Source organism: Macrotis lagotis, chromosome X, assembly GCF_037893015.1.
Source record: "Macrotis lagotis isolate mMagLag1 chromosome X, bilby.v1.9.chrom.fasta, whole genome shotgun sequence".
Taxonomy (NCBI): Eukaryota; Metazoa; Chordata; class Mammalia; order Peramelemorphia; family Peramelidae; genus Macrotis; species Macrotis lagotis.
The window spans coordinates 340565835-340579342 of NC_133666.1; the positions used below are offsets into that span (position 1 = coordinate 340565835).

General features: G+C 32.9%; 1 protein-coding gene across 1 annotated transcript in view; it reads left to right on the forward strand.

The window, feature by feature from the left end:
• Positions 1 to 9703, forward strand: part of UBE2QL1 (ubiquitin conjugating enzyme E2 QL1) — a 63969-nt gene extending 54266 nt beyond the window's left edge. Inside the window, exon 2 of the mRNA XM_074207288.1 lies at positions 786 to 9703. Coding sequence (XP_074063389.1) covers positions 786 to 917 — 132 coding nt within the window. The 3' untranslated portion in view covers positions 918 to 9703. The remainder of the gene's footprint in view (positions 1 to 785) is intronic.
• Positions 9704 to 13508: the final 3805 nt, after the last annotated feature.

A 13508-nucleotide genomic window follows, 5' to 3' on the forward strand; every position in this document is an offset into this window, starting at 1 on the left:
TCAAAAATGTGGTCCACAACACATCTTAATTCAGCCTGCACCAGATTAAAATGTAATTGGAAAATATTTAACAAAATACAACACAGATAATGCTACATTTTAAAACTAAATAAATATCGGGACTCCTTCAGCCTTTCCTTAACCTGAAATGTAACCATATTTTATAGGTCAAACTATAGGGATTAGATAGAATTATAAAATATCTTATCCTTGGTCTTTCACCTCCCTCTCTAACAATTTGATTAGATAACAGATTTTGTCTGACTTTAATCTACTTTGGGTTGGGAGGAGAGGAACATGGTACCCAGAACCAAGGTCATCATAATATCTTCTGCAATTTGTAATAAGACAAATTAAAATACCAATGATCCTTATTATGATTTAATGGCCTCTTTATATTTGATTTGATACCATTATCTTAAAACATTGTTAAGTAATTCAATACTTCTTTCCTTATCATATTTAGGCAAACTGTTCTGATTTTCAGGGTTATAGTCTGGATGAGAAAATTCCCGTTGTTTCTAATGACTGTTAAACTAGATATACTTAGGCATCAGAAATTGCCTCAGGTGTATATGTATACACACTCATACACAAATATATATTTTCAAAATGTGTATATATATATATATATGTATGTATGTATGTAACAATGAAAGTAAAATGAAATCTCTCTCTCTCCCTCCCTTTCCCCCCTCCCCCACCTCTCTCTCTCTCTCTCTCTCTCTCTCTCTCTCTCTCTCTCTCTCTCTCTCTCTCTCTCTCTCTCTCTTTTCCCTACACAGGGCCGAATCTGTAGAAAAGCTGGCAAATCAAAAAAATCCTTCAGTCGCAAGGAAGCGGAAGCAACGTTTAAGAGTTTGGTGAAGACTCACGAAAAGTATGGTTGGGTCACCCCTCCTGTCTCTGATGGCTGATATTTGAAACCCTTGCATTAGACACTTAAAAAACAAAACAAAACACACAAATACTATGACATCTCCTCCTCAGTGCTGTACATCCATTCATCCTTTTCTACGTCAGCTTCTGTTAGATACTGTACCATGAATGTCAAGGAGACATTTAAGTTATTTATGAACAGATTGTTTACAGAAAGAGAAAGAGGGAAGGAGAGAGTTGGATAGAAAAAATTATTGTTTAGGTTTATGTTTCAATAATAAATGGTCATCTTGAAGTCACTTTAGAATGAATGTTGAGACACTATCATTTCCCTTCATTCATCTTTCCCCATACAGTCCACATTGTCTTTACCTTCTTGTCATGACAGCTGCACCAAAGAGCAGAGATGGAAAATCTGTCCATATCTGCTCAGTCCATTTCAATGTAAATGAAGCTGTTCATATTTAATAGGGAAGCAGTGCATTGCAGATACGTGTTTGCTGTGCTGTTTATCTTCATTTTCTTTTTCTAGCAAATCAACATAACTTGAAGATTTGTCTTTATGTGGAGCTATGGTCTGCTGTGACTAAATTTAGACCTCATTTGTGATCTCTCTGACCTTTTGCCTCATAGGAAAAAAAATTCTGACATTGCCAAGTTCTTGTGCTACAAGATCATCTGTAGGGTGAACTTTCTCACTTGATCAAAATGTGCTCTCTATGCTGATTTTGTGGTATGATGTTGTTCAGTCAAATTGAGAAAAGACTGAGATTTCCAATAAAAAGTGCAACCCCTATTCCTGGATGGGATTCAAATTAATTAATTAATTGCTAGTTGAATAAGAATAGGGTGCGTTTTTTTTTTCCTTTAACTGGTGTAATGCAGTATTGCTATAATAGCATATTTGTTTGTTTGCCTATTAGCTTTCAACTGGCAAACCATAAACAAAGAAGTATGTCAATTTACGTTCACAAAATTTAATATGACATTTTAAAATATGTGCCAGTGGATGTGAAAGTCAGAGCTTCAAAAAAGTAAAATAAGTGAATTGTAAGATGATTTGCATGGCTGGATTTTTTTTTAACCGAATAGTCATTGTATGTATTTTGATCCCAATATGTGAGAGAACCCACTGCTGTATATAAATGTCCTGTTATTTAATCTTTGGGAATTCATTTTTCTCTTCTGTTAAATCACTTAGGACTTCCTTTTAAAAAAATTCCAAGAAAGCAAGAAATGTTTATATTGATCTGTGAAAAGAGGTTAAAAATGGTGATTCCAAATGGAAAATATTATTGGACACATTTTAAATAAAATCACCCATACCTGTTACACTGTTTCAAGAATTCAATCATTTGGGGTATACATTTCCATTTAAAATATTTATCCTTTTAGCATTCTTATCCCTAATATCAGGAAATACTGATTGATTATAATAGGCAATTCTGTCAAAAACACATTGTTATAACGATCCCAGCCTATGCATTGAAATCAAATTCTCTAAATAGTTGCCTAAGCATTTTTGTGATGGGTTAGGAGGTTGAGGGTAGGGAATCCTTTTCAGCAATTATTTATGATGCTTTAGGCATTTTTGGCACTGAGAAGACTTTTTATTTGGTCTAAGGATTTTAAAGTTCATAGAGACAATGCTGCAAAGAACAGATGGTTATGAGCTACCCAGTGTGACTTGGTGACTAAAAAAATTCAGTCTTTGCTTTCAGGTGGTCATATGCTTCGTACTGCTGTTTTTGTTTTTTAAAAGCTCAATTTTTTTCTCATTAAAAAAAATCCACCATCTTGTTTCATCAAGTCAAAAGTGACCATCTTGAGTGTTACCAAAAGTCCTAACTATTCTTTTTCCAATAAGGAGAGAAGAAATTTGCCCTGTTCAGTTTTCTACTCAAAACCACTCGCTTCTTGTAAGATAGGTATGAAAGTATGTTGTAATGAATTTAAAGGAAATCATTTTTAATCCTCTTCAGTGGAATTCTCTGTTTGAAAATTTAGGAAGTGGCATTTGGGTTGTTAGATAATGAAGAAGATTTCATCATAATGAAAATTACTTTATATCAGATTTTTAATTTAATCTATGACAGATAAATTGTCAAGAATTTTTTTCTCATAGATTTGTTTTCTTCAGTATAAGGAATTCCCAAAGAGAAAGCTTTCCCTAATAATCCAAATCAACAACCATTTTGTAACCAATAGTTTTAGAGAGTTGCCTGGGATCCTAAGAAGTTAAGTGACTTGGCCAGGATTTTATCAGTCATTACTTGAACCCAGGTCTTACTGACTTAGAGGCCTGCTTTCTATCCACTGCACCACATTGCCTCTCTTGTTTAGGGAATATCCTCTACAAAACAATAATAAATTTTTTGCTCTTTCCCTTGAGTTTCTTCTCAGTGTTAAAAATTTTTATGATGAAACACAATCATTCCTTCTAAAAATTGTGACCTAGTGCAAGATTCCAAGGCTTCATTCAAGGAAACAAAAATTGAACACAAGAATTCTGTGATGCTCATTAATTGCTTTCTTTAAAAATATTATTCTTTAAAAATATTCTTCAAGCTTATTATTCAAGCTTTGCGATACAAAACTTCCATTTTAATGTTGTACAAATGGTTAAGCAATATGAATTGTATGTAACCTAGAAGCTTGGTCTTTATCTTCAACATTGTTCATCCAGTAATTGTGTACATAAAAGGGGAACAGTTGATTTCCAGTCTCTGCTTGCATGTCTATGTATGTTTTCTGCACATTATTTTCATTATAATTTATAAAAATGGGACAGCATTGTACAAACCACCAAGCTCATTATGTAGCTGAAAGTCCTAAGTCAGACCTCCATCATGGCCTTCAGGTATGGTAACTTATTTAATCAGTGCCTCCAATTTCCTTACAAATGAACATAAGGTATCTACATGAGCTCTTTAAGTGTACTGAACTAACGAAGCTCACTACAAAGAGAACCTCATGCTTACCTAAAGGTGAAGGATGCCAAATGAAAATCAAGGAATGGGTTGATTTAATTAAAAAGTCACTGTAAACTGGAGCACACAATAATGAACTCTTTTATTGTTTTTGAAATTTGGTAAACAACTGCTCCCCTGAACATTGATAACCTTTATTTTATTTTCTTAATAGTTACCAAAAAATTGTTTTGGTACCAGTGATTTTATTATTGGAAGATCCTAAATCTAGATTTGGAAAGAATTTTAATTTCAAAGAATACCTGGTTTATAGCTTAATTAGAATTTTCCTATTTCCCTAAATAAAGGAATATCTATTACAGTGGGTTCAAATTTTCATTAAATATGTTCCCATATAGTCATTTATTTGGAGTAATCTAAATTAACTGGGGGCAGCAAGACCCACAAATTCCAAATTGGGAGAGTGAGGGGGAGCTTCTCACACAAAGATAAATATGACTGCACTTATGCATCACCTGAACACCAAGCTCCTTCCCACTACAAAAAAACTGACTGTGTGATCTCCATATTTCTGTTCTACAGTATGCTCTCATCAGTGCCAGCCAAATGCTGTGTACATGCAGTTCCCTATTTTAAAAACAGATTGCATTGAGAAAGTAAATTTCTAATTCAATTTGGAACTTGGAAGAATTTTCTGAAACAAAGTTGAATGGTGATTTGATTTCCAGACCAATCTATTCTGTACCTGAACTAGAAATCTAATAGCACTGGGTTAAATCCTGGGCACTGGGATGGGGATAAAGGGTGAGGTAAAGGGAGGGAAGAGGAAATATGTTGTATAGGAAGGAGAAGGTAGACTGCAGATCTAGGTGAAAGTCCTGCTTCGTGTCTTTCAGAATTTAGCTTCCATATTTTTTAGTTCCAGTCTCCAAAACTCCTAGTGATTGTCTCACATAGCTCTAAGTCCCCCAGAAAATAACTCTGTCTAAACATTTCTTTTCTTTTTTCCCCTCCACTCTCCCCAGTACTAAAACTCCTATTTCTCCTTTGCAATCAATGGTAAAAGACATCAAAGTGAAGATGAGAATGATGTCCTTTAGAAGATCATGATAATTTGATGTGACTAGAGGAGGGTGAAGACTGGGAAAGAGTGAAATATAGTCAGATAAGGTAGTATAGAGCCATTATTATTTATCCAAACAAGGTTTCTATAAACCAAGTAGAAGTAGCTATTATTCTTGTTACATATGTGAAAGTTGAGACACAGAAAGACTAAATTACATAGTTGGCCAAGGTTGTCAAACTTCCAACCTAAACTTTTTTATTTGCTTTCCCCTTATACTACAGTGCCTCTGAAAGTAATCCTTAACCTGTAGCACATTTATAAATTTAATAATTTAGTGATGAACTTGATCCTCTATCCAATTGACTGGAAAATAGACCCAAGTAAATCTAATATAGATTTATGAAGCCTCCTACAAGAGGAGTTGGAGATTATAGCCCACTATTTTCACTCTCCTCTCCTTCCTTTCTTCTTTGATCCACACATTGCATTGTATTGCTTCATTCCCATATAGGTAGAGTAATAGGAGGTAGTTTGATCATGTTATCATAAGAATATTATTGGGAATTGGGAAGTAATAGCCCCCCATGGCATGATTGAATGACCTTTGACAGAAAAGGACATGAGGATGGTTATGCTCTGTTGACATACATTTTCAAAGAATATGCATTCTGCAACCTGGAGTGGAGAAGAAACAATGTACTCCATTGGGAGGAAGCATGATATAATGGAAATAACACTGGACTTAAAATCAGAAGCCCTGGATTCAAGTCTTACCTCTACCATTGACAACCTCTGTGACTTTAAGAAAATCACTTTCCCTCTCAGGGTCTTAGTTTCTTCATCTATAAAAGGAAAAAGTTGAACTAGATGACTTCTAACATTCCTTCTGGCTATAAATTTATGGTCCGATGACCTTTATGACTAGGACTCTTAGAAAAATACTATCATTTCTAGAAGATGGCACAGTGGACAGTAATAACTCCTGTTTTCTAGAATTTTTGTTTTTAAAAAAAGATGAGAAATAACTGTATAGACTATAACTGTGGAATAATGGGATTTTACTATTTGTTCTCTTGGAAGAGAATTTAAAGAGAATTTGAAAACTGAGATCCAGACAGGAAATGACTTGCCAAAGGTCACACAGTGGCAAAACTGAGATGCTCAAAGACAAATCTCTCATGGTTTCAGGTTCAATGTTTTTCATTATACTATGTTTATAATTAGATTACATTAGATAAGCATTACGTTACACTTTGTAGACATGTGATTTTCACTGGGGGTAGGGAGCTACCCATGCAGAACTTCTACCAGTGCTGCAAATGTACAAATTCTCTATAACTTAGTGTCTTGAAGAATTATCTAGGACACTTGAGAAATTAGGTTGACTTACCCAGTCTCACAGTAAGGATGTATTAGAGGTAGGACTTTAACCTACATCTTCCTATCTGAGAAGCTAACTTCTTATCCATTAGGTCAGGCTGCCTCCTATAATACTCAATGATTGATCCAAATTCTTACCATAACAGAACTTAAAATGAGACCCTGCCAATTTTTTAACTATAGAGAAATAAATCAAGTTTATGAGAAATAAAGTTATGATGACTCTATAATTTCAGTGAAAATGAATCACAAGTCCTTTAGACATTTCAAACCTGAAGCACACTAAAGAACTTATTTGGGGGATCATTAGAAAGTCAATGTCTTTTAAAGTTTGATTGTATTAGAATGACCTATTGCTTGTCAAAAATAAACTAGAAAACAAGTTCAATTTTGATGAAGTTAGTGTTAGAGCTCTGAAAAAAATTATTTCAAACAGAAACTTATATTTTGTTTTTGCTTTATTTCCTGATAGACACTGAAGTAGCATAATAATTTAACTCAATGATCAGTTGAGAGATATCCCTTGAACTTTGTAAATCATCATTTGGTCAAAAGGGAAATTCTGTTGATTTATTCTGCAATAATTACTGATACAACTAAAGGAACTACCTAAATAGCAGAGAGATTACTGACAAGCAGATGGACTGGATGTTGTCAAATATTAAAGGAAGTAGCAAATGGCAACCAAATTCATGTCATCTCTTTTAGCTGAAGTTCTGTAAAGCATGGCAAAGTTTTCTGAACATAAATGCTTTTGAATAAGTAAAACTTGAAAGAGAAATAGAATTTTTTTCAGCTTATAACAGGATCATTACAAATCATGAATCAAATTGGTGGGTCCCAGATACCCAAAACCTTCATTTGGTGTCAGCTAAAAGTATAAACAAACTTACTATTTTACCCTCTGGTAAATATCCTCTTTACCTTACTTTGGACATTGCAGTTCATTTTTCCATTCCTTCAATTAATAAATAATTAAATAGGTGGCATATTGTTCCATTCAAACTCTAAGGAAGAAATAGCTAAAAATTAAAATTAGTTTGTAAAGGCACTGAGACCATCACCTCATTCTCATTTCAAATCCAAATAGAAGAACTTTGACCTATGTTGATTTTAAATGCAGAAAAATCTCTAGTCCAAGAATTCACAATGTTTTTAGAGTAACTAGATGTAAGTTACTCTGAATTTAATAGAAAATTGCCTCCACTTTGAGCAGTCCTTGAAAATATTATAGTTTGTACACACAGAAATGTAAATAAGGAATAAAGTTTTTCCAACATCTTATTCTTCAATGAACAATGTAAAAGGAAGTGAGCAGATGCTTAAAGATGTACTTGTGATTTAAAGACTGATGATTCAATGATTGTGACTTTTGTAAATAAGTCACCAGCTACTTGTGTTATGCTTTGAAATTTACAGCATGGGTACAATATTACTATATTTTGAATTTTAGTCATTTCTAAGCATTGGGGTATGTAATTGTCAGTTTACAGCTTAAAATTGTTTTCTTCTGCAGCACTTATGTATGAGTTCAACTGTCATATTTTGTGGACATGCCAGCACTTTTCATCTCTAAGTCTTTGGCAAATCATTGGTGATAATATTAACCAACTTAAAATAGAAATGATGATATAACTCATATGTGCTTGTCTTATTTCTGCTTGCCTTGTCTTTTGATAGACTTTTGATTTTGCAAATGTTACACCTTAATTACAATAGTGGAATGCTGATATACATTAGTGGGATTGTTGTGAAGACTGGGAATCTCAACTATAATTTCCATTGGTATCTTTGGAATATGTTGCTTTCAGAGTTATTACTCTTACACTCCTTAGTAGAGAGGAAAAAAAGAATAAAGCATTAACTAGGAAATTTAGAAAAACAGTGGCTGTAATGTAGGAAGAGTATGCATGTATAAATATGTATATGTGTGAGAAAGACAGAACAAGGATCAGTTTCCTAAAGGGAAAAAATAATTTGGGAAAGCATTTAAATTATTAAAATATCAATCCAGTAAATGACTTTATGCTGAATACTTGTTACATACTTGCATGATTTAAACTCAAATTGTTTTTGCCTGTTTTCCTGTCATTCGTTATCTTTTGTGGTCCATTGTTGCTGTGTTTTTTGTCATGTGATACTCTGATCTTTTGTGCTTTAATTTATTTGTGGTTTGCCAAATGGAAGCTTTGAAGCATGTCACGGGTATTCTCTATAAAAATCAATGAAATGTAACTGAACCAAATCTAATTAAGTGTCTGCGTGATTTAGAAGACCTCTCCTTCAGCTGCCATTTGCATTAAAAAGATTTGTAGACTTGTTTGCCAAAGATTCCCATTAAAGTTTCTCAACAAAACTGAAACCGTGCACTCAGCATAAAACTAGTGTAATGTATTACTGAATTAGCACAATATTTCTTTGAGAAAACAAATGTATAGCAGTAACACTAAAGAGTGGCTAAATTTCCATATTCATATTTTAAATTCAAATGGTAAAAAAAGTAATTTGGGATTATTTTCTTCACACTAATACTACAGAATTTACTTTTTATGTTTTAAAATATTTGCAGAATGATTTTGTCAATGTTATCAAACTAAGTCAACCAGTTTCTAATTTGCAAGATGTATTGTGTGGTCATACTGACTTTTCTTCCAAGAGGAGGAAAACTGCATCAGCTATAAAACAGCTGATTTGATGTCAGGTCCTTTTATATGAGAATATGGCAATATTGACCCACCTATTCACCATTAGTGAGGCATGCTGTCTTAGTTCTTTTACCAGACCTGGTGATGGATCAGTGGTAAGCCATGCACACACTTTTCCTTCCTTTTGAACATACTTATGAGGTAGTTGACTATGCTTAATCTGATAATGGGACAGCATTTTTATTTTTTCTCAATGAAACTAATTATTCCTACAAAGAGAGAAACTCTGACCTTTGCTTTCTAAGCTTTAATAAACTAGTCTATTTTTACAGCTGTTACAGATTATTGATAGAACATTTCATAAATGGTAAATTTTTTCCTTTTGCAATAAAAGCCTGCAGTAATAGAGCCTTCACATAGCTTAGAGTACTGTCCCCATGCTAAAATGAATGTCATACTTTACATTTCATTTTGCCTTGTACCTAATGGGGGGAAAATGTTAAAAGGTGAAAATATCTAAATCCTTTGTCATGAATATTAAAAAAAAAAAAACCCACAATGCAGCCCATGCCAGTCTTATCTCTTCCAGCTTGAGGGAATCTTGTCAGAAGAAAATAGGCTTTAATGATATTTGAACCTATGACATGTTTTCTGTTTATCTCACAGCATTTTTCAAGAATTATCTTAGTCATAAGTTTCTATATGTAGTATATATGTTTCCTCCTACTTCATCGCTAGATTTTGTCAAAAGACAATCACAATATCACAAGACTTATGTGAAAACCAGGTATGTATGTATATGTATATATATATATATATATATATATATATATATATATATATGTATCTCACAAGAAAATTAACACTTAAGAGCCCTTAATACCATTCAATTAAGTAATTTTTTAAAAAAATATTTTTTTAGGTTTTTGCAAGGCAATGGAATTTAAGTGGCTTGCCCAAGGCCATACAGCTAGGTAATTATTAAGTCTCTGAGGCCATATTTGAACTCCAGTCCTCCTGACTCCAGGGCCAGTGCTCCACTGCACCACCTAGCCACCCCTGATTAAGTAATTTTTAAAAACATAGAAAGTATGTTATATAGTACCCTTTAGTGGACATGGACTTCCTTTCTCTATATTTTCACAGCACTGTAAATTTTCCAAAGTGTTTTCATTCATTCAGTAGACCTTTGCTGTGCACTTATTATGTGCAATGCACCATGTTTGTTAGGTTTTTCAGGATATATGATGAAAAATAAGACACAGATACTTTCTTACTTTATTCTCACATAAATCCTATGGGACAAATAAGGTACATCTACATTTTTTTAAATGGTGACAATATCTAATGCAGAAAGTTTAAATGACTCACCTAGACATTTTATGAACATACATGGTTAAATAGCCTATTTTGTTAAAATACATTCATCAATTTTTAAAAATTACTAATCTTGAGCACTCAAGATTATATAATAGTTGAAAATAGCCTAACTCAAACTAAATGACTTAAATATATTAATATATTGCATTTGAAATCTTTTTCTTATTTTGTCATTCTATTTTCACTCATTGCCTCAGTTTTCTTCCCATTTAAAAGAATATCCAATCTCTTATCTCTGTTAACATTATCATCCTGAGATTAATTTCTGCTGTTTTGTTTCCATGCAGTTTTTTTTTCCATAAAGTGCCTCAGTTTCTGTTATTTTTACTGTCATATTATTCAAATGTCACTCTTCCTTCCAGTTCATTTTTTTTTCTTTTTTAGGCAGGCCATACATAGATCTTCCCTCAACTTCCAACTTTCAAAAAGACCTGTATTCACAGTTAATTATTACTCTCAGAACTTTTTGACTATGTAAAATACTAGGATAAATTAGAATTGCGTCTCTATTATTCACATTCTTTGATGGTGATAAGAAATATCTTTCTCTTATTTTACAAATGACCAGCAAGAGCTGGTACAGCAAGAGCTAGGAGCTGCTAAGGACTTAAGGAAGTAGATACAGAACCAAGAATTTCCAACTTCTAAATCAGCTGAACTTGTAGCAATCTATTCAAATCATCACATTAAATTTCCATAAATTAAATCCATATAACTTTTGAATTCATGTTTCTCATTTGTGTATAACTGTGGGCCTTATCTAGTGAAAGCTAATGGAGAAACTGTATTTGTACCAAGATATATAAACATGATATATACATAATATATATGCATATATATATACTTATGTAACTATGTGTATGTATATATCTATATGCAATCATACACACACACACACACATATATGAAATCCTAAATCAACCTTAGAATGAAAGAAATAATTCTGTGGTTCACAAATATATCATATACCTCACTGAAGCTCCTCCCTCACTGAAAAAAAATACAAAAAAGAGGAAAAGGAAAAAGTTTTCTTCTCACTTATATAACATTTACTCACTACCTTTTGTGCTAGATATTAAAGGAAATCTCATCTGTGATAAAATAATGCTAAAGGATGGAGATGTAGGACACAAAATTGGTTGTGGTCTGATTTTATTAATTGGGCCCCCAGATTGGGACCATCAGTAGCTCTCTTGGTGAATGAAACAAGGATACAATTAATGATTATAAGTAGGCCAAGAGCACAAAATATTCAAATATATTGACCTCTTTTCTTCAGTAAAAAAGAAGGAAACTCATTTAACCACCAAAATTCTATAAAATGTTTGCAACATGGAAGATTTAGGGTATATTGAGAGTGTTTAATTCAAGTTTCATACCTCCTTAATTACTATTTACTTTTGGCCTACAAAGTAAAAAAGAAAGGAAAGAAAACAGAAATAAGTAGAGCATGTATTTTAATGTCTCTATTTGTTCACCACATTTTTCTATTCATTCTGGGTCTTTTAATAATTTGTTAGTAATAGGATAGATGGATTTCAAAATTATTTTTTATTCCTTTAGATTTTTGTAGTAATCTAAAATAATGTTGCCACTTGAAAATGTAACTAACAGTGTATAAAAAGATGACATTACATCTCAAGTAATTTCTTTCCCATTGTCCCTTATTTTAAGTCCAAAGGTAGTGAATTGAATCCCTCTTTTTAAAACTGGTATTAACACAAACAATTTGCTCAAAATAAGTAATGAGAGTCCAAGTTGCTGCTATTCAGAGCTATGAACTACATAATCACAGAATTTCAGAGTTAGAGGGAAAGTTAGCATCCATGTAACCCAACCTAGTGATAAGAATCAGTTCTGAAAAAATTTGGCCTTTACTTGAATATTCTCTATAAGAGGACTAAATGGTGCATTTCTTTTGCATAGCTCAGAATGTCATAGTTTTCCTTTCATCAAGCCTAGATTTGGCTCTTTGCAATATTCTTCTACAACTCCTACTATCTGGGGCCAAAACCAAACAAATATAACTAATCCCTATGCCAACCCTTCAAATTCTGGGAAAATAAGTATGGTGTCCCATAAGGTGGTCTCTTTTCCAGACTAGATTTCTCCAATTTCTTCAGTCAAATTCATATAATATTTTCTCTGGATCATTGTTCTCCTCCAGAGATTTTCTAGGATATTATAATCCTTCCTAAAATATGAGCTGTTATTCTGAAACATGTTCAGCAAAGGATGGAGTAGATGTGGTGCATTGGAAATGTTCTAGGATTTTGAGTGAAAAGGTTTGTAATTTGTCACCTCTACTATTTGGCTGTTCTCAGATGATATAACTTTTCTTGGTCTCAGTTAATTCATCTTTAAAATAATGAGTATGGACTAGATCAGAAGTGTCAACCTCAAATAGAAATGGATAGCTGTCTCTCACACTGAATTGGAAAGTCACATATTGACATTATCTTTGTTATATTATCTTTTCATTTATTTTGTTAAACATTTCCCAATTATATTTTAATCTGCTTCTCATTTCATTTGGGACTTTAGCCTGCAGGCCTCAATTTAGACATCTTTAGATGACCTCTAAGATCCATTTTAGCTCTAAATAGATGATCAATGAAAAAATTTCCTATATTGTGATCTGAGGACCCAGAAATAACTCCTTTTTCTCCTCATTTCCCTTACTATCACTATCAGTTACTTTTAAGACCTGTTTTCCTTTTGGCAACAGGAGCCAAATAGTATTTTTAAAAATAGCTGCAAAGATACAGGAGATAAAAAAGAAAGAAGAAAAAACTTTTCTCACTTGAAAAATATGCATTCACTAATTTTGTGCTAGATTTCAAGGAAAATCTCAAGTGGGCTAAAAATAGTGCTAATGGATGGGGATGTAGGGCACACAATTGGTTATGATCTGATTTTATCTGATTTTATTAATTGGTTTATAATTAATAACTATATAACTGGTTACTAAAGCATGGGAGAAAGACAAAGAAACTAATTCAGAAAGAGAAGATATAGAAGTAGAATAGACAAGAAAACAAAAACTTAATCTCCTTCACAATCCTGCCTAGCCATGACCCTCTGAAATCAATAGAAAGGATATATATATCCTTTGAAAGCACCAAAAGCATTGTCCTTAACCATCTGTTTAATGAAGCTTGATGTGGTTATGTCCTTGGCATTGCCACTGTGGAGGTTTAGACAGAAATATTCCTTGCATCCTAATCC